General features: G+C 41.9%; 1 protein-coding gene across 4 annotated transcripts in view; it reads left to right on the forward strand.

Annotated features, from left to right (window-relative positions):
- The first annotated feature begins 558 nt into the window (after positions 1-558).
- Positions 559-23,032, forward strand: part of bcar1 (BCAR1 scaffold protein, Cas family member) — a 93,898-nt gene continuing 71,424 nt past the window's right edge. For 3 of the 4 annotated variants that reach the window (XM_040132683.1, XM_040132688.1, XM_040132686.1), the window contains exon 1: positions 811-1,136. In XM_040132683.1, the coding sequence (XP_039988617.1) occupies positions 1,125-1,136 (12 nt within the window). In that variant the 5' untranslated portion in view covers positions 811-1,124. Of the gene's footprint in view, positions 725-810; positions 1,137-23,032 lie in introns of those variants that run through there. The other variant, XM_040132684.1, reaches the window with a different exon arrangement.

Raw genomic sequence — 23,032 nt, forward strand, 5'->3', positions numbered from 1 at the left:
ACCTCAGATTTGAAACGACTTGCTGTTATCCGAGTTGTGAGTAGGAATGAACAAAGTGTTGATTTTTTAAATTTTTTTTTTTGGTCAGTGAAATGATCGAATCCGGACCACATTGTTAAGACCTTGTGATGAAGTTTATCCTGCAACGGCATGACACATCATTCACTGTAGAGGCCAGTCTTAAACATCGAATGAACATTTCGGCCAAACCAGTTGCAAATCCTGCTCTTTCACCGTGACAGCTGGTTTTCTCTCATTAGAAAGTCGTATACAGCACAGTATGGTACTGTAGTTGTATAACTAGGTGAAATATATAGGATTTGCAAAACAGTTGTCTGCAAGATAATGTAACAGTAAGAAGAAGCATAAAAGATTTGTAGTAAATGAGCTAAAACGTGCAAAACCGTGTGGTCCTTTAAAGGCTTGTTCCAAAAAAAAAAAAAAAAGGCCCCCGGGTGTGGTGGGGGGGGGGCATCCTTTGGATTTGTGAAGTGCCCTTTAAATGGCAGGAATTAAAGGTCCTGGTGGGGAGACGGTCCCTTTAAGGCTGGACCGGCTCATCCCCGTGGTAGGACGGACGGACGGCAGCAGACAGCGGCAGAGGCGGTGCTGTCCCCCCGTTCGCTGACGGCACAGACCTTTCAACACATCGCTGGAAGTAGCCCGAGCCCCCGAACCGTAGCGGCTTCGATCGCTGGCTATTTGTTGAAGTATTTCTAAACGGGTAAGAGCGGGAGTCCGTGCCAGAGGAGAGGTGAGGAGTGGCGGAGGGAGTGGGAAGGCGGAGGACGGGGGAGAGAGAGCCGGGTCTGCTGGACATTCAGGCGGCCGCGCCGCCGCCGCCGCTGATGCTGATGCTGCTGCCCCCGCCGCTGCCGTAAAAATCCGCTTTGGCCGCAGGCATATTTTCTGGCACTCACGCTCCAAACTCAACGAAACCCCGACCACCTTCTACAGCTGGATGTTCGCCTTTTTTTTCAGAGTTCACCACGGTGTGGGCGATGGAAGACTGACACTTGAGGAACCGTGAAGAAAACCCCGTTCTGTTGGAAAAGTAGCATCTGGAGGGAAGCCCGCCGTCCGCGTTGGAGCCAGGAGACAAGGACGGTGACAGCACCGGCAAAATGTCTGTCCCTGTGAGTATGCCGGCCCCGAGGCTCGGGAAGTTCTTTTCCAGCCTGTCTGCCTCTTTTTCTGAACGCCGACCCGGCTCCTTTTTTCATCCGGCACACACCCAGTTCTTCGCCAAACAGCACTTGCATTATTCATATGCCAACTTTCAGAAGTGCTCCCGCCGGTCTGTCGCCAAGGAGTGCTGCGTTACGTACGGTATATTGGGATAAAGTGCTAACCGAGTTTGTCGTGGGTCGGTCGGATTTGCTGGAGGAGCTAGCCGGCCGAAAGTGTCTGGAGCAACACCGGCTAGCCACTGCGCAGCCTCGCTCGTTAGTAAGGGGGCTTTAATGTGGCAGTTTTGTGAGCGCTCTTTGGTTACAGGCCACATACCAGCACGGTGGTGCCGTAGCTATTCTCGGCAGGCCCGGCCTGTCAACACCTTGAGACAGCTGATGTTGCTGCCTGTGTGCGCGCTAGGGATGGATTCATAGCTTTGTTGTTTGGCTGCTGCTGTTGGAAATGGTCTTGATGGAGCTTGTCTTGTTGGAGGGTGTGTGTGTGTGTGTGTGTGTGTGTGTGTGTGTGTGTTTGGGCTCCTGCTGGTCGATGGCTGGTTGTCAGCCTTGCCGGACTGTTTACTCAGCTATGCCACAAATGGAAAATGGCTTACGTTTCTTGTAATATTATTATTAGGAATACATAATATTAACATTAGTTAGTCACGTCCGATAAGTGATGATTCCCTCAGCCCTTGTGATTGATGATGATGATGATGATAATAATAATGATAATAATAATAATAATAATAATAATAATAATAATACTATACTTAATTTCATCGCCAGAGCACCATGTGTCTCGTTTCACCTGTTGTGCTGTAACTGTCACGCTCTCATGCACACGCAGATGTGCACTCAACCCCCCCCCCAAAAAAAAACAAAAAAAAAAACTGCTTTATCATGTCCTGATTCACTGCTAATACAACACTCTTCCCACTGGGACTTCACTGTGAATTCACGAGAGCCTGCACATTTGCTCCTGCATTCCTTGTGGCTTTTAAAGCTTTCTTGAAAGACGCCTTCGGTATGAGTAAGATTGGATTGAGTCACCTTAAAACGTCGACATGCAGTTTGAAGATTGGAACAGAAACAGCCTTTTATGGCCACCATGGCTCACGCACTCGTAAAGCACAGGTGAATCATCCACATATCAAACACATACTCAGCATTCTGACTGAACATACTTTAACCACCTATTTCACTGTGCTGAGGCTTACCCAAACACTGTGCACCGGTAATGATTAACAATACTATTATAACTGAACTACACGTTCAGTACGCCGTCCTGTGAGTTAGCGTGTTAAGTGTTAATTGCACGTTTTCAACATGTCTTTTATTTCATATTTTTCCATGTTCAGGTCTCATCACCTGATTCCACCTCTTCGCACGTGTGCTTTGGTAGAGATTTTGAGAGTTTTTGTTCCATGTGGTAGATATTTAGGCTTAAACAGATGCTGTTTCGAGGGTTCTGATTGACAGCTGTCTCAGCCTATCACAGCCAGCTCTGATGGTCTCTTCTCTCTTGTCTTTGGCAGTAAGCAAACAAACCCAGGCTTTCAGAAACCTCTGGGGGATCCTACTGTTACAAAGATTTTCCACAGGCTTCGAGGCCTTCACAAGAATTCACTCAGAATTTGTCAGAGCTGCAGCTCCCACACTGTAGCAGAGTTGAATGGTCACATGATAACACAATCCATGCTGTAGAGGACTTATACATGTGGCTCCTCTGCATGGCCGTCATCTCCTGTAATGTATATTAGGTGCAGTGTGGAAGGGTGTTTCCATCTACTGAGGTGCAGAGGCGGTGGCTGCTGTTCACCTTGGCAGTGTGGCAGCATGTGGTCTGATCTGCTGAACTTAGCATTCACACGTGGACCTGCTGTCTCCCGCTATTTGACGAGACACGCCGGAGAGATTCAGATCTGTGTGAGCCTGTTAAGCATGTGTACTCCTGCCACAGAGGGGGGAAATTGTGTAACACAAAGGCAGAAACTGTGATGAGGAAAGCGATGCACTCAAAGTGCGTCGGATGCATGTAGTGTGTGTGTGTGTGCGTGCGTGCGTGTGTGTGTGGATGTTTTCACTAAAAAAGAGACAGGCAGTGGATTCTTTGTCAGTCAACATCTATCTTCTCTGACAGACAAGAGAGACAGCGGGCTGTACCATCTCCTCAGAAGGGAGGACACAAGTAGGTCTGCATTCTCCAAAGTAGTTTGAAAGTAGATATGGTACCAAATGTTCACCCTGGTGCTGGGTTTAACCACTAATTTCACCCCAGCATCAGCTGAATGGTGGTAGAATGTGGTCCACTTTGGTCCAGACTGAAGTATCTCAACAATTTTTGGATGGATTGCTATGAGGTTTTGTACAGGCATTCGTGGTTCCCAGAGGATGAATCCTATTGCACTTGGTGATTTCTTTAGTGCCAGCAGCAGTTGGCCCAGACAGTGGCGAGCTGAAGCCATGACATCATCTGAGCTAGCCTCACTTCCACTAGCATTTCTTTCATTGGCCTTTCTGAAAAAGTGAAGTGGTCTCCTGGGGTCATCTTTCCAAATTTTAAAACAAATCGGCATTCACTGCAGTAGTTGCTACAAGAAACTTTGTGATATTTGAATGATTAAGTCCTGAACACTTAAAAAACGACAGCTCCCATGAAAAAAACTGTAATGTACTTATGTAATTGTAACTCACTCATAAGTCATATTTTTGGTAATCTCTGCTGTCTAAAATCTTGTACAGACTTCAGTCCTCTCTGTCCAACAATATCAGAGCGAGCCACAGGACGTACTGTTGAGAAAGGCTGGATTTTTAATTAGTAGTGTTGCTACAAATGTCAGTGGCATTATGAATGAGGTCTTCTTCATTCTGGGACAGAACCTGGAAGTTCTGGTTTCACTGCCGTCAGCCTCAGCTGTGCTGTGTGCTTACTGCGGATTACCAAATGTTAGCCTGCTAACATGCTAGATGAAGCTGGTGAACATGCTAAACATTACACCTGTTTTACATCTGCATGTTAACGTTCAACAATAGCATTTAGCTCAAAGCACAGTGCAGCCTCACAGAGCCACTAGCATGGCGTTAGACTCTTGTTCTTGTTTTGGCAAAGACCCCCAGCATATTTTCAACACCTTGCTTGTACCCGCGCATTTGTAGTGAAGATCAGATAAAAGTCAATACCCTTTGCCAATATTGGGAGTGGTTTAAATTTGAACACCATCATACCAAAAATGCAGTTGTCGGTCATGTCCAGATGGAAAGTCCTCTGTGAAGAAAGTAAAGGTAGAATTATAGTAACCTTTGAATGCACCTGAAAATGCACTGAAATACTGACTACCTAAAATCTACATCATATATCATGATAAAAAGTCACATTTACCATGATATAGGGCTGCAGTTCATTGATCATCAAAGCTGTCTCTGATTCATACTCTGTTAATCAACCGAAAGGACTATTTGACCAGTCGTTTCAGTTTTACTCTTATAATAAATGTGAGGTTTTTAATACATCAGGACGTGATACAAGATATTTCCTGTTGGCAAAACAGCATGCCCAATCAAAAAAGGTACTTAGGGCTGTTAAAGATTCTGTTCTGTAAATGTTGGACTCACACACAGGATTTCGTGGTGGTGATAGTGTTGGCTCAGCACCATGTTGCCATGGTTATGGAGAAATAAGACACAATAGTTTACCTGCCTGAGTGGTAGTGGGGTCACTGCTGGTGTGTGTGTGTGTGGGCACATGCAGGTGCTCTCTTTGTGTTTGCTTTGTGAGTTGGATAAAGGAACTGCATTGTCCAGTCTATTTGCTGTTTCTTTGCGTCGAATGTTCTCCTGTACTGCTCAGTTATTATTGCTATTGACATCATTAGTGACGTCATCATACCTGCAGTATCGGCCAGTGACTTCCTAGTTTCCACAGCAACCGTTCGCATGATCCCTCCCACCTGGTCAATGTTGCTGTCCCTCCCCCGACACACGCACACACGCACACACGCACACACGTCTACTGTAGCAGCACAGAGCAGGGATGGGTCAGATATATGGCTGACAATTAATATTCTATATTACATTATATAATCGTTGTAAAAAAACAACTGATATTTGACTGTGAAAATCGATATTTGATTATGAAATAAATATTTAAAAAAAGCAGCACTACCATGGCTGTGAATTCTGGTGTGGGCCTGGGCTGCTACACTGAATGCACTGCATGGCGGGCAGGAGTCACACAGCGTCACTTTTAAGATTGAAAATGAAATGTAGGTCAAGCTGAAACGAGCCAAATATTCAGCAGCAACCTTGTGGTAATGATGGCAAAGAGTTCTCAACCCGGCTTGGCTGCAGAGAGAGTGATTTTCGCTCCCGTTTGAAATACTTCGGATTTTGGTCAGTGGGCAGAAAAAGTGTGGAACCTGGAGATAAAGTTGTATGCTAGCTATGTAAGCTAAAGTTAGCCGACCCTTCCAGCACTAGCAACCTGAGGGCCCATCTCAAACATATGCACCCAGATAGTTATGTCTCTCACTGTATTGGTTTGCCCTCCTATGGACATAATGCAAAAAAATAGATATTCGAATGGTTTGAACCTATGTGTTTTTGACCAGACCACAACAGTGGGGTCAGCCCTACTATATGCAAATGTCTGTTACTGACTGACTGAAGTTTCCCCATTGGCCATTGCTCGTTCAAAATGAATTGGAGCAAACAGTTTCTAATATATCATTACGGGGCGTTTACAGGCAGTGTTGCCAACTGCCTGTAAACGCCAGTGTCGCCACCTTTGTGGCGACATTTACCGACGACACACACCCCCTTTAGCCAGTTTTCTTCACAAAAGCACCTAGCGACAAATCTAGCGACTTTTTGGACAAATGGTAGCTTCTTTGCGTAGAGAAGAGTCGTCAGTATTCACCCGTGAGCGCGAGGTTGCGTTTTCCCTCCGCAGGCGCGTCTCATTCAGTTAACTACACAGCAGCTACATATACGTGAATGAGCCTCTAACTTTCTCTCTAGTGATTATTTTACAAGTAAATATACAGTAGCTGAAATCAAACCACAGCCATTGTTTTTATCTTATATGTGTGGTGATTTTGTCACATACTGCCGCTGCAGTTATAAAATCAGGATTTTAGCAGTGCAGAGCAGCAGCTTGGAAATGGCTTGGAAGCGACTGCTGGTTAACATGTCATCTTAATGGGCCGTGTTTCAGTCACTATTTCATACTTGTTCTGTTGTTTGACAACAGAAATAGAAAAACATGTAAATGAGAACAGCTTTATTTATTAAATTACGGTACATGTGAGCACAGAGAGTAGGAGAGAGGCAAAAAGATAAAGAGCGGTCCAGCCAGATACTATGGTTTGACCTAGTCTTGTTTTAGAAGGAATAATCAAACGTTGTTTTTGCCAATTTTGACAACGCTAGTCAGATACTGATGTCCACAGTGTGTGTTACATGACAGAGGTTGGGGTTAAGTGCTGTGTGCTTTCTCCTATTTGCCTCCTCCATGTGTGTGTGATCTCTAAATTCCGTTTAAAATTTAATGAAGACAGACGTGTTCATACATTCATGCGTGCATACATGATACAAGTGTGTGTGTGTGTTTCTGCACACAAGTACTGAATTAGTGAATTAGATGCATGAAGTACCTTCATGCATCTAATTTTATAAATGCATGCATGGCATATACATAAATACATACATGAGTGCGTGCGTGCACGTGTGTGTTCATTCTTGCTCGCTGATAGTAGGTATTTACAATCCTAAATGTGTGTGTCATAGCGTGGTGCTGTCCATACATGTTATTTGGGTGTTTGTTCTCATGTGAGACAGACTAAGTCAGGCTTTTGTCCTTATTAATTCCTTTTTCAGCCTCCGCCTCACTCACACACACACACACACACACACACACACACACACACCACCCTGTAGTAGCATAGGTGGGGTTTCCTGAGGCTGTGTACAGGGACTGCGTGGTCAGTGCTTTCCTAGCGGTGTTTGTGTACGTGTATGTGTGTGTGCACAATTGTAAAGCTTTTCAGTTCCATATTAATCATCACTGCTTAGATATAGAGGTCCCTCCTCCCATTACAATGCGGACACACACACACATACACACACATACACACACATACACACACAGATACACACCTTGCATCTCAATTTCCCCCAGCTCTCCACATTCTTAGTCGGGAGTTGCTAAGGGCAACAGGAGGGTCTGCTGAGTGTGACAGTAACATGCACAACATTGTGATGTAAGAACAGAATCACAGAATTCATCAAGCTAACATGAAAGCTGCATGAGAGTTACGCTAGTGGTGGCTGCAGTGAAATCCATCGGTCTGTGCTGTTTATCAGCTGATACAAACACACTGAAATCAGAGCTGCTCAATTTGTGGTGAAATGGTTCCAGTAACTCCGTTTAGGCTGATGGCCCCTGTACAAGGTGTTCTGGCTCAGTAGAAACATTTGAGAAACAACTGGAGCAGTAGTAGGAAAACCCCACATTTGTAGTTACATTCATCTCATATTTTTGTCACTTTTATTGCAGGGTAATTCTGATTTATTACAACTTGGATTTTATTTTGTAGTTTTCCCCCATCATCCCTGTCGGTCATAATAACATCGTACACATCAAATTGAGACATCATTACAAATAGGTCCAACCGGTCAAAAAAACCCAAAACTGAACAGTAGGAAACAACCCTCCAGGTTAGTCAGACTCATTTGAAAGGGAAAATAAAGGTGAACAGTAAAGTTACCCAGACTTTCCATTATAAACTTCCATCACAGTTTACAGACCAGCGTCCTGGTTTAACTTTGATCTGCTACGGTCACTGGAGTTGTGCAATGAGCAATTATTAGACACACATTTCAACTGTGTTCAGTTTCAGTTTCACCTCCAGATAAAGTGGTTTAGATCATTTGTCCGACCTTTCTGATATCGTTCCAGTAGTGTTATCATAACTTTAAAAATAAGACTCAAGTTGTAAAAAAGCAAACTCAGGGTTTGAGCCGTCTCAGTCTGAGGCCAGAGCAGCCTTTTTTACTGGAAGGTTTTTCATGTTAAAGCAGCTACAGCACTTGCTGATTTTGCCTGATCACCAAGCTAACACACCAAGCATCACTGTTTCTTCAGCAGCATATTGTCACTACCTTGCTTGTACTCAGTTGTGTTTGCCTTAGACTTAGATAGGCAGAGAAAATTCTGCTAACAGTGTGGAAACAAAAGCTGCTAATGTGATGTACAAAATTGAGCTTTTTTCTTCTTTCTTTCAAGACATTCCTAATCTGATGAAGGTCGATGTGTCTGAGATGTGGATTCTTATCATTACTCTTCAGAGAGTTGGTGCCTTTGATTGAAAAGGAGTTGTCTGTTGTGGACGGGACCTGACAGCTTCCACACACAGCACATATTTTTAACATCGTGTCCAATCCAGAGAAATCTGTCCTCTCTTGAGGGAATAAATGTCCTTTTTTCTTGGTCTTCCGAGCTTTTCCTTTGGCTCCCTGAGTGAAAGTGCAGCACTGCTTTCATGGAAAAGACAACGGTGTAGCTGCTGACAGCATATGATTGATTGACATTATGAAAGCTTCTTATTTCTCAGTTGACAGCCATTGATTTCCGTGGCTGAAACGACAGCTGTCACCAGCAGATTTTATCAGTTGGAGCTAACTATCATAAATTCAGTGAGTTGGCCAAAGTACAAAATGAACGTCTAGGTTTTTGTCTGGTGCCTGCGTGTGTGTGTGTGTGTGTGTGTGTGTGTGTGTGTGTGTGTGTGTGTGTGTGTGTGTGTGTGTGTGTGTGTGTGTGTGTGTGTGTGTGTGTTTGTGTGTGTGTTTGTGTGTGTGTGTGACATTTCTGCTAGGATAAAGACTGTTTCCTAAAAAATATAAGCACCGCTGGGAATCATTTTGTTACATGAAAAGATCACATCAACATGTCAGAAAATTCTCATAATTTCATTTTGATATTTTGTGGTACGCTATTATGTTTGATATTTTAAATTACCTTCATGAGCACAACTAGCTCATAATCATAATCATGATAAACCGAAAAAACCAATGGATGGAAACTTACGTACCCGACAAAGTGCTACACAGCAGTTACCCCCCCCGTCCCACTAGTTTAGTGTTTTAATATGCAAAACATTAAATATTCCACTGAGCAGCTGCACTGATGAGCTGATGCAGTCTACAGTTCCCTGGTAGTTCTGTTAAACAGCAGCAGTGGAGAGTGTAGAAACAGAGGTATAGAGTTGCTGGTGAAGAGCTGTCAGTGCTATCAGCACATTTCACACATTGTTGCATCCGTGTAAACTGTCTTGTCTGTTAACTCAGCGTTAGCTGCAGTGTGTGAGCACACTGCACACACAACAGCAATTTCATGTTTTGCCATCAGCAGGTGCCTTGTGTGTTTGTGTTTATTTGAGACCCATACTTAGTGTTTCCAGAATCGTCTTCAGTAGACTACCACTGGCAACTCCCTCTAGATGGGGAGGCTTGGTGATGTGGTAAACTGCACTGCCACTGCTGTGATGAGCTTTCCTGCTCGTTTTCCCCTTCATACTCTCAGGTGGACGTATGCATCACTGCTTTCCCAGGCTGATATCTGTTGGTGAATGACAGATTCTTAACCTGGACAAGCCTTCAGCTTGTGTTCCTGCGGGGGTAAGGGGAACCTGCACTGAGACCTGTCCGTCGACACTGACAATACTGTGGTGATACCAGCTCAAACAGCAAGGAACCTATGGGTGGTAGCCATGGTCCAACACTCCACACGTGCATGACCATTATTCTCCGTTGCTTCTGGATGATTGGCCGCCACATCTTGATAATACTGAATTATCATGCGGCCTTAGACTCAATCACAGCACAACATTTTGGCTGTGTGAACCACAGTCTGACCGATACATCAGTCTACTCAACCTTATCAGCACACTTCAGCTTATCATAGATATATTGTAGTGGCCTATATGCTGTTGGTACAGAAATGTTAAAGAGCAGTTTGAGGTCATGTAGAAACAGTGTCTCCATGGTGTAGTTTGTTCCCCACATTGAAATGTCCCTCTCACTACATATCTTGGTCACAATTCTTTAAAACGTCAGTTTCAAGTTATCTTTAGCAGAGTGTTCATGTCATGCTTTTATATGTAAAACAAATATCAGCTGATACATTGTTATTGGATTATTCTAAAATCTCAAATATCGTTATCAGTAGTGGTCTTAAAAATCCCTTATCCTTTAGGCTCTAATTTGAACCCACAGTTTGTACTGTATATAATACAGTGTGTTTGTTGTGATATTGTGTTGTTATATGTGTTTCCATAAGCCATAAATGGTTTAGTATCGATTAGCCAGTATGCTGGTACAGAGCCTTATTGATTGATGGACACGTATGCTATATGTACAGTTCAGGAATCAAATGCGCTGAACCAAACTGCAGTCTGCTTTCTCTGAGATCTACAGTCTTCCATCAGTCTCTTTCCCTGCACTCACTCTTTTGTGTGTGTGTGTGTGTGTGTGTGTGTGTGTGTGTGTGTGTGTGTGTGTGTGTGTGTGTGTGTGTGTTCCTGTGTGTTCCTGTGTGTTCCTGTGTGTTATTAGTCTAGCGTTCTCCACAGTATGGATCATTTTGCCCTTTAATAGTACAGCTATCCATTTCAATATTATACTCATTGCCATTCAGTGGTGTCACTGCAGCTTTGACTCTGAAGGACCTGTCTAAATGTTGGCAGTGGTCATGTGATACTGCAGTATGCTGGAAACGCTGGTTTGTGGTATTAGCCAGACAAGAGGATGGATATCAGCTTCATGTTTGTATGTCCATTACAGCAATCTCTTTAGCCTAGCTTAGCACAAAGACTGGAAACAGTGGGAAACTGCTAGCCGGGCTCGGTCATAGTGAGCAGGCATTGATCAACAACCCTTGCAAAACCCTGCTGCCAAATAACGGTTGTTTTGTTTAATGAGGCATTTTATAATATTGAGTGTTCCATTAAATGCAGCTTTTGTGTGTGTTTGTGTTGGTGTGTTGGTGTGTTGGTGTGTTTGTGTGTTTGTGAGAGTAATCTTGGCTTGGATTTCTCTTGTATTAAATGTTTAATAGCATCTCCTCTGATTGTCTGATTGTTGATATATTTGACACTTTAACCATTTAGTAAAGTAATTACTGTATGTAATAATATAAGAATCTTTTTCATAATATTCAGTCTAATTAATAGAAGATTTGTTAATGAATCCTTTTGTAAATGAGGAGAATTGAACAAATAAATGTCATTTATTCATAAGGACATTAGCTAAGTGATTATGAAAGGTAGGTGGTGAGCTTTGCTCATGTCTCTCTGTTCTTTCCTGTTGTTGTGCTTGAATATAAAACTGTGTGAAGTCGCACTATAGTCTAAATTGTTAACACATTTCCAGGTTAGAAAAAGGTGGACCAAGGATTTATTTTCCTTGGCAAATGAAACAGCTGAGCAAGAATAGAAAGAAAGAAATTTAAAAAAATACATGCTGTCACATACAGCCACACGGAGACTGTCTGAGGCACATGATTCAGCTGAGTACAGACATCCACTTGAATGATCAGTGTGAGCAGATGGGACAGAAACTGAAAGTCTGCTCACTGATTCATCTGCTCAGTTTGTGTTGACAGGACGTCAGCCTGAGATCTGCAGACAGCTGTTAGCTGGTGTTCGCTCCCCGGCAGGCAGAGACTGAATTAAGGAGAATCAGTGTGCAGAGTCTTTTTTCAGTCTATCCCTCTCGTAGATGCGATCTCTAGATTCAGTACAACATAACCAGTCAGCTAACCATCCTCTCTACAGTCTCTACAGTTAAGTGCGGCAGGTCCGCAAACACTGTAATTATTCATGTCAAAGTTTACGGGACAAATGACTCAAGGCGGCTCATAGAGCCAGCTATGATTTATGTTACTTAAAAATGTTAAAATAACCTTTTGTGCATGTTGTAAAAAGTCGATTTCAACAAAGTAGACATTTTATACATCAGGCCGCCCTAACCGAAGCACTTACAACAAGTAACCACTGCACACACAACATTTAGCACAGATGTACGTGTTTGCTGAGAAAAGATGCAAATGCAAAGATCAGTCTCAGGAAGAGTCAGTATTGGATCTTTCAAATAAAAATTACGAGTAATACGAAAATTGATTTTTATTCAGCTCTAGTAGAAAGGGAGGTTTTGGTAAAATCCTTAGATGTGTTTGGAATAGGTCTAATAAGACAGGTGAGAGGTTTTCTTAGGTCACATTCAGAAGTCGGAATATGCTTCACACTTCTTATCTCAGTGATTTCCGCGTGTCAGAAGAGATGCTAGTTAAAAACTATAGCTCGACCAATCCTGGATTTTCGAAGCCAATACTGATTTCGATATTTTTTTTGTTTTTTTTTTCAAAAATCCAATAACGATTTATTGGCCGGTAGTACTTCTTAAAATATAAACCCAACATAAACAAATAAATCTTGATACAAATCCCTTAATTTTTTTTTTTTAAACCAAGATACTGAGTGAGACATTTTACGTTGTAAAAATGAGCTTGTCAGTGCTCTCTGTTGGACAAACAATGAAACCTAATTTGCCATTTTTGTACTGCAACGTCTTGTTAGTCAGACATATTGATACCAATATATCTGCTAGTATCTGCCGATGTATCACATCTAATGGTCTAAGTCCAAAAGTGAATTATAGGTGAACATCTGAAAGATGTCACAGCATAGACACTGTAATGCAAAACATTTCTTAATCCAGTGCTGTGAGACTAGAGCTGCAACTAAGTCATTTTCATCATCAATTAATCTGTCCATTACTTTTTTCCTTTAATCAGGTATTAAATCTTTGAATTGTTGAAAAATGAAAGATAGTGAAAAATGCCCATCACAGTTTCCCAGAAGGTGAAAACCTTCAGATTATCTTGTTTTGTCTGACAAAGGCTCCAAAACTCAACGATATTCGGTTTACAATGATATCAAACTGAGAGGAGCAGAAAATCCTCATCTTTCACAAACAGGAACAGAAAATCAGTTGCATTTTATTTTATATTTTCAAACCCGTGCCCTAGACATTAAAAAATTCTATACAACTGGTGTGCAAAAGTAGATCGTAGTAGAAATGCAACTCTGATTATGTGGCACTGGCAGCGCGATTGTGGTCTGGTTTTATACCGAAAAAGTTCACAGTGACTTGAATCACGAGACACAAAGTAGCTACAGTATGAACGTTTCAACCGAAAACTTTCCTAACCTTAACCAAACTGTTTTATCCTAAACCACAGATGGGACTCAGGATGCGAACCCTGATCTCTGGTCTCAACCGCCTCCATGTGAATGTGGTGCGGTGCATAATTGCAGTGCTTCATTCGCTCAACGAAACAATCTCTGTGAACGTAATCCAAACAGTGATTTGTATTCGGGAAAAAAATGTAGTAACATACAGTCTAAACGTAAGGTAAGGTTTCTAGCTGACAGTGTTGTTATTTTTGACTAATTAGAAGGAAAATGAAAGCCTCCTGTGGTCATTGCTTTTTCAACCGTAAATGTATTTTAATCACTGTTCTCTCCCTGCTTCTGTTTTTTCTCCCCGGTTTAATGTATGATTTTGTCTCTGTCCCTTCTCTCATCTAACCATTTGCCTCATCTATTTTTGTATGACAAGCTGATTAATTGATTAGTCAATCATCAGAACATTAAGACAGTTTTGATAAGTGATTGATTTATTTTTCAAGCAAAAATGCCGAACATTCTCTGGTTCCACCTTTTCAAAAGTGAGCATTATCTGTTTTTCTCTTTCATATCATTGTAAACTGATTATGTGTGGATTTTGCGCTGTTGGTTGCCTTGGGGATCAGGGAAATTGTGATGTCTATTTTTCTTTACTTTCTGACATTTTGATAGACTGGACGATTATTAAAGTAATCGGAAAAATAATCAGAGACCAGTCAAGACCAATCGATAATGAAAATAAGTGTTAGTCCCAGCCCCGATCTCATCTCTTATACTGCAAAACCCTGTCTTGTCTTCTCCTCAATTCACTGAATGCCTCCATTTATCCAGCCATTTTCCCTCCCTCAATCCATCCTCCCAGTCGGACATGCCTCATCCCAGTTTGTCTGCGCTTGGCCTCTGGCCTCTGTCATGATGGGGTCTACATTGGGCCTGATTGGATGATTTACACACTGTGGAGCGGCAGCAGAGGAAGAAGGAGAGAGGGGAGGGGCAGGAGAAAGAAATGGAGGGAGGAAATGAAAGGAGGATAATGAAATGGAAAATGGATGGAGGAGAGAGGCAAAGACGGAGAGAGATTAATGATGTGGAGGGGTAGATATTACTGTGCCCAGACTGAAAGATGTAGGGCTTGATGTAATTTCCCCAACAGATACTTTTTCGGTCACCTCTCACTACTTCCCTTTTAGCTCACTCCCTCGTTATGAATTTCCATCATTCTGTTCAATCATCTTTCACTTCTCCTGTCTACCGTCTTTATATCTCACATCTCAGCAGTTGCCATCACATTTCATCATCAAATGAAGTGTGAGTTCTGACTGACAGGCTCTACCAGAGATGGTTTGTAAAAAAAAAAAAAAAAAAAAAATGGCAGTAGCGTTGCTGTCCACCTTTGTCTGGCTCAATATGTCATGGCATTGCCAAAACCATCCACCCACATTAAAGTTTCAGATCACCCAAATTTCAGAAAGCATATTTTTTCTCTTACCTGTAACGGTATCATTCCGTGCAGATGTAAAGAAAATACTGTTGAGGGAGTGAGGGGTTAAGTGCTGCGTATAATCCAGCGCCTTTTTTCTAAGATTTAAATAGGTCTGGTGTGCCCATTGACGCTGTTTGTGCCGACTGAAGAAACAATCGACCAATCGGAGCTTTGCAGGCAGGATTAAGAACGGGGATGTAGCTACCAATCTAAAATGGTGACGTGTGAATGAGATCGACGCAGCTGCACAGCTCACAGAAATAACTCCTGAAATGATGTATTTCTTCAATTGGCACAAAAAAACGGCAGGTTTACTACTGCCACAGTTTGTGAAATTGACAGTGGTGGTACGAAAATGTCTCTCAGAATTCTTATGCTGTTTCAGTGTTTCAGTCAGGAGTACATAATATTATATAATTGCTTAAATGTGAGAAAAACCTCGCATGATGACTCCCTGGATACCGGACGTACTGTATGTTGTAAATGACCATGACTGCGGTGGGACTTCAAAGACTTTGATTTTTTTAATTGATGGATGCTGTAACAGTGATTGATTACATGAGCCCTGGTCGCAGATTTGGTTTATACCCTGCCCCCACCTTTTATTTACCTTTGTTTGGGGTGCTGCCTTTGCATTACCATTCTATTTTTTTTCCCTTTTCTGAGTTTATCCAAGGACTGTTTGTGTTTCTTTGTCTATTTAGTGTGTGAAAGCATAAAATAATAAAAGTTTAATGCGTCTTCCACTATTTTCATCTTGAGATACTTTTTAATATCTGCTTTTAGGGAGCCTTTAGGCAACTGCCATGGGCACAGGTTTCACTGCAGACTGACTCTAAACGTGCAAAATAAACACACAGCTATTAAAAGCAATGAAAGAGCCTTAGAAAAGAATTGTGCACTTTGAAACTCCTTTAAAAAGAGTAATTTTAGCCAACAAAAAGCACTTTGTAATGCATTTGGCTGTGTTGTAGTGATGCTATTAACACATTTCTGTTATTCCTCCTCTTTCTTCTGCATTATGAAGCACACAGAATGGCTTGTGAGAGGGCTGTTTAAAGCCAGCAGGGTCACATATCTTAGTTAGTTTGGAAGTGCATAGTGCCATTTGATGAGGACATGAGCCTACGTGTAGAGACAGGACAACAGGAGTACAGGTCCTGCTGCTGTTAATCCTCCTGCTTGTCAGAGAGACAAAAGTTGTAGCATGTTGAATCCAGTGACTCACCAGTGAAAACTGAATTCCTGAACTTATTCATTTGTACCTTGAGGACCTCAACTGCGTTTGAGTAGTCTAAAGTCTATTGTTGGACATACGTTTGATGTGAAATCGCTTTGCTGACCCTTCAGAGGTTTACCTTCGTGTTGTGATATACAGCATCTGAACTTCCATAGAGTTCAATGAAGGAAGCAGAGGCATTTACAGAGGTGTCAGGTTGTTGTTCGACACAAGCATATATGAACACACTGTAATTCGAAGATTGCACTGGTGGATTTAAGGCTGCAGCAGAGGAAACAGCTCCCATCTGATGTGGCTGTTGAGGACATAGCTGACGTGCTGGTGGAGGGGAGCAGAGTGGGAGTGCAGCCCTGGGAGTTTGAATTGGAGGACTTTGATGAGGCTGATGCCAAGCCTCTTCTCAAGCTGGTGTGGCAGGTGAATACCAGCTTGCAAATGAGAGACACTGAGTTTGAAGCCAAAAGGCCGTTTGCCTTTCTATATGGGAAAATGTGAGGCTGACCTTCCCCCCAGACACTCTGATGAGGAGACAGAATTGCTTTGCAGCAGAGGTGCTGAACACCTTCCCTGATGTTACAGCAGGAAATATATGTGTACTGTTTGAGCCTCAGACACACAAAGCCAGCAGATGATGGAGAGGTCTTAACCGGCCATGCCGACGGTTTGAATGAGCAGCCTGGCCTGCTGGGCACAGAAGCAACCAGAGAATCAGATTCTGCCGTTGTTCCTCCTCCACCACCTCCTCTGAACCCCAGCTCTGAACCTCCTGCCAAAATTTGCCCGGAGGAACCACTTGAGCAACCTACACCTAGCCCAGAAGCAGACTCTGCTGTGGAGGCATCTCCAGTCAGCCAGGGCTGAACCAGCAGAGTAGCCTCCTCCACCCACTCCTCTGACCCTCCGTGCTCAGTCTCTGTCATCGACAGAGGAGTAACCAACCTAACCTTTGTACTTATTGTTCATATTCCTGTTCAAAATAATACATTCATAGTTACGTTGCAGTCAGTATAGAATAAGCTTTGTCCTTGTAAAAGTGTAGTGTGATTTATCTCAGCGGTATGAAAATACCCTTGAAAGAAATATTTCAACACATTTTTCATGATGCAGTTTTTGTAAATGTGTTGGTTTTCATGCAAATGCTTAAAGATGTAAAATATATCAGCTTCATTTTGACCACGGAAACGGCACTTGGCAGATGTCCTTACAGTCCTCAGTGCACCGAGCGATACTGTAGCTTTAGTGCGGTGCGTCTCAAATGAAAACGATTCCTGTACCTCACTGCTACATCTAAAGGCCCCAGTCAGGCTGGTACTACAGCCAGCAAGGCGGCTGGCAAACAGAAGCTGCGCCGATGGGACAAAGTGCTGCTGAGACCTCTGTTACACAGCTCTGAGCTGCCAGCTAACTGTGTGTGAGCGTGTCAGAGAGGCAGACAGTGGACCCTGAGCCCTGCTGAATGCAGTGCACGAACAGAGGAACACATCACTGAGCAGTTTTTGGAGTTTTACTGCAGGCACACAGGCATGCAGCCAGCTATCCTATACTGTCTGTGTCATGTCATTATCGCTTCATTACAAGAAAACTTGCAGGAATTAGTAAAGATTAGGTTTCATATGAAATAAAGGGTTAACATTTCCTAAAAAGTGGGTTGGCATCGACCAGCTTACTAATGAGAGATACAGGTTGATGACATTTCTATTGGAGTCTCATCGGTGCTACAGTCTTTGAAGGAATATGTTGAAATTGTACACGTTTACTGTGTAGTGCTTACTTTTACATGATTTAAGTCAAATTTTCAAATAGCTGTTTTACACAGTTACAGTATGTGTATTTGTTCATTCTGCACAAGATGCTCGTAACACTTTATGTGTATGAATGTTTGTGTCAGGTGTTCAGTTTGGTTTGCAGAAGGGTTGCAAACATTTTACCTGTGTAGTCAGGTTGCTTGATGAAGTGAAAGGAAAAAAAATGTGGTGTTGAATAATTGTACTAAAAGTTAAAAAAAATGTGTCATATTTTATGAAATGAGATTGATTAATATCTTGAACTAATTTTGTGATAAATAAGAAAACAGTGGGTCGCCATTGTTTTGAGTTTTAGTTTTTAACACTGTGTAGGAAAGGACAGCACATAATGTACTGTGTTTACACATCTTTGTGTCAGCCTTCCTGACACAGTTCCTGTGTTCATACCATTAATACAGTGGTTATGTAAAAAATGACCACAAGCATCGTCCCAAAACACACCCGCTGTTGTGTAAAAATTGAATGCAGTTTACCTTTAATTTAACACATCCTTTTTAAGAGTGTACACTGCTGGTCTGTGACAAGCCCTTAACCTGATTTATTGTAATTCTGAAACTACCTCTCATTTAGATTGATCACACAAGTGCCCATGAAGATGGGTTTGTGTTGTTGTTTTCCTGTTTCCTTTGCTCATTGGTAGGATCCCTCCTGCAGGAGACCTCTTTAAATCTTGCACCTTTTCTTGGAACATCATGTAGTGTATCGTGTATACTGAGTTCATGTGATTGGAGAGAGGCCAGGACACAAGTTTTTCATCATATAGAAGTGTTCTGTTGGTATTTAATGCATATGATAGTAAATTCCTGTAATCAAATTAGAGCTGAAATGATGCATCAATTACCTGATCGACAGAAGGTTGATCAGCAGCAATTTCGATAACACGTTCATTGTTGAAATGGGTTAAAATACGGCTAAAATAACAACCCTTTAGGGTACAAGGTAGAATTCTTTCTATATACATTATTCAGTATACAGGGGGAGGAAATTGTGTTTCTTCAGTGCAGAGGTTTACAGAGTAAGAACAAGTGGAAGCAAAAACAACACAAGCTTCTCAAATGTGAGGATTTGCTGCTTATCTCCTTTATAACATTAAAAACTGAATGTTTTTGTCATGTGTGTTGGACAAAACAAGTCAACCGATTTTGTCCATTGGAACTGCGGGAGATTGTGTTTTGTGACATAGACGAAACCAGTGTTCCCAGCCTGGACGTAGAGACCTTCTAAAGGGTCCAAAGACAAATCTGAGAGGTCGCAAAATCAAGTTTGTTTTCTGACTTTGCATTTTTCTTGAGAAATATGCGATACGTTCACCTCTTTAGGCCCCTAAAGGTCCTATAACAGTCAAAAAACATAGCATAACTTTCTCAGGGTTCATATCAACGAAGTGTCTATATGGGTCCACAACACACGGTGTTAATATTACTCTTTTTTGAGTTTACCCATGATTCACTGTATGTAATAAGGTGAATTCAGGGGTGGTTAGCTTTCTTAACTTAAGTGAGAATAGTCAACATCAGCCAATAAAATAAGAAAGTTTAAAGAACTGCAAGCAAATGGATTGTTCTAAACACTGGGTTAGCATGTGAGACACGGCAGATGATTGTGTTAAACCATGTCAGGCAAAGAAAAGATGGAAAAACGGCATCAAAATATAACATTTATACTCAGAATTCACCTTTTTTTTCACTCTTTTACCAAAATCATTCAAAAGAATGGGAGGTTTTATTTCGTGGAGAAATGCGGAGTTATTCAGCTAACAGTTTTGATGTCACAGTCAGGTCACATTATACTCAAACCAGAGTTAAATTAACTCAAGATGCCGTGAGATCTGTAGAATTCTCATCGACTAGCATGTATCCATGCTCAAGAAAAGAAGACAAATCAAATGTTTGTTAAAAAGCTCGCAACTTCCTGTACATCCACACCCTGCCCCACCCATAAGGCCACACCCTGTGATAAAGGGTCACGTGTACAAATTTGGGTCACAAACCAAAAATCACTGAGAGAGGTGTTAAAGTAGCTGAGCTGCCTGTAGGAGTAGAAGAAATGTCCCTCTTGTGTTCAAAGATACCAATGGAGACGTCACTGTTACTTGTCCAATTACAAAAGGTGAAGTGCTGTAGACTAAAGATGAAAGAGCGAAATATCTGGCCTGAACGTGTGGGTGTTGTCTGGTATTATTATGTTTGACATTACAATCAGAATGCACATACTAATTTAAGGGCAAGTTTTTAAGCAGTGGTCATAGGCCAAGTTAGTCACAGAGCTTAGTTATCTAACAGTGTGTGTTCTCCTCTCGGAGAGGAGTGTAACATCAGACAAGAGCTTAACACCTCCCCATCCCCTCCATCTTTATCTCGCTGCCAAAACCAATCTGTCCATCTCTCTTCACCCCCTGTAAATAGTGCCTTCACTTCCTTCTTCTCATTTCCCCTCCCTCAATTTACCGGCATCCCTCTCTCATTTGCTCTCATCCCTACAGCCCTGTCTCCCTCTGTATCCCCATCATCTATCCAGCCTTCCACATCTTTCTACTGCAGCACTCTTTATCCCACACATATTCCATCTTTTCCTCCTGTCCCACCCCGCCTCAATTCAATCATACTGACACACACACACACACACACACACACACACACACACACACACACACACACACACACACACACACACACACGCATGGCCTTTGTGAGGAGTAAATTGCTTGGCCTCTCGGTTCACAACCAATTCACAGGATGGCAGCTGGGCAGATTAAACTCACAGCTCCCATAGCGAGAGAGAGAGAGTGTATGTATACATGACTGACCACCCAAGCTGCAGTCATGTTTGTGTGTGTGTGCGTGCACAGTTGTTCAGCTCTGGAGATGCTTCCATTAACAGAACATGAGTAGTATCATGGAGATGAGATGGAAATGGGAGTCCCTCCAAGTCATTAGAAACGATGCACTCCAGAAATGAATTTTCACCCAGATCGTTACATTATTGATTTTTTTTCCATCCAATTTGTCCATAATTTCTATCATTTGTAGTGCTCCCATTAAATTGGTGTTATTCTATATTTTTCTTATTGTCTAAAAATCAATGTGCAGACCCAAACCAACAATTAATGTATCCACTAACAGGTATTGTGCGTCTCCAAAGCCTGATATATTTTCCTCTGAGCCATAGAGATACCATTGTTTCCAAACCCTATAAAAAGAACATCAGTGGACCACACTGTGGCACTGGCTGACATGTTCCTTCATCACCGTGAACACACACTGTCGTTTATTTTGACTCAGTCCCATACACATCATACTGCTGCCCCAGATACTCACTAGAGCATCGACTGTGGATTAATCCGTCGCTGAAAATAGTCCCCACCAAATGCACTTTTTCCTCCTTTTTGAGTAACGTTTGTTGATGCTACATTGATCTGCTGTTTAAGGAAATTAAGCTGAAACTCTATATTTGTGAGATGTAGGAACCAGTGGGCTTGGGGCTGAGAGACAAACACGGGGTAGAGATGTCAGAAAGTACTGAGAGATGGACTAGGACATTGTTGGTATTGGTCTTTTCATGTGATCGGTGCAAAGCCCCAGGTTAGCCAAAACCTATTTGGGTTACGTTTTACCTCAGAAAAAAAGAGCTTTCAATAATCTCTTGGCTTGTTAACAACCTGTCTGATCATATAACATCACATAAACATAAATAAGACCAAAGTTGTAATAAACTGAAATGATCCTTTAATATTACAGTATTATTTACAAGATAATACAATACTGCTAATAATGTTTTACATTAATTTACAAAAACAACCACCTTTGTTAAGCAAAATCTTCCTCTAGCCTTAACTAGATTATCTTGGGTTTTTTGCTAACTCATGATATGTGTATGTTTTAGCTTGTAACTTTTAGAGCTCAGTCAGACGTGGTGTCAGACATTACTTATTAAAGACTGGAATGTGATTGGCTTATTGGTTCTGGGAGCCACTGGTGTGGGTCCAGCAGATCTCAACTTATGCCTCGTCAGACTGAAATCACAAAACCTGTTGGGTAACTTAGTACTCAGCCAGTGATAGAATGGTGGAGTAGGTGTAGCATATATATGCATCGCTTTGAGGAGTCTAATCAATTCCCCCGTAAAGAAATGGTTGATACAGCCTGTGTTTGCCCAGCACTAACACTGGGGGTCCTCTTTATCCTGTTAGTTCAGACGGATCTGTTCCTGCATCGCCACCTTCTGCAAAGCAACTCTTGTTTAGGAGGAAGGGCAATTTGAGAAATAGTTGCAAAACACCTCTGAGTGTGCGTGTGTGTGTCTAAATTACAGCCATGTACTGAGAATCCTTTTCTTCCTCTATCTTACTTTTTTCATGATTTGACAATCTGTTCATCATGAGCTCTGTGTGTGTGTGTGTGTGTGTGTGTGTGTGTGTGTGTGTGTGTTGCCTGTACGCTGTGTCAGAACCTCTGACTGGAGTCACACTGAGTCTGACTGGGACAGAAGCTCTGCTTCTCTCAGAGTAGGACTTTGCAGTTACCTGTGAGGTTCCATACAACTTTTAGCAAGGAAGACAAGTTCTCTTTTTAAGTGAATGACATTAGTGTTTTATGACACTATGATCTGTGAAATAAAAGTAATTCTACAAATTAGTAATTGATAAATAGCTATTAATTATAAAATAGAATTCCAAACTAAAAGAATATATAATTAATAACAGATAATTATAATGGTATTTGGAAGTTTTTCTCAATAGGATTCAAGACAAGGAAAAACACAATGTATAGAAAATTACATGATGGTGTAAGCTACAGGTATTTTTTTATGGCTTACACTTGCCAAGTTCAGTGTAGCACACGGGCAATTTGATAACAACATCAAGGTTCATGCATGCACAAGCAGTTATATACACTTAGTCTCCAGTTGATTAGGAACACCTAGCTGAAACTAATGCGGTCTAATCCAACAGTCCTGCAGTAAATCCTCCTTCTGGAAGGTTTTAATGTTCAGTTTGTGTTCAAACTGTTTTAGAGAGGCATTAATTCAACTGTATGATCATTTTGCAGGCTGCAGTTGTTGTGCTGCTGTTGCATTGTGCTGTG

The sequence above is a fragment of the Xiphias gladius genome, chromosome 8 (assembly GCF_016859285.1).
Source record: "Xiphias gladius isolate SHS-SW01 ecotype Sanya breed wild chromosome 8, ASM1685928v1, whole genome shotgun sequence".
Taxonomy (NCBI): domain Eukaryota; kingdom Metazoa; phylum Chordata; class Actinopteri; order Istiophoriformes; family Xiphiidae; genus Xiphias; species Xiphias gladius.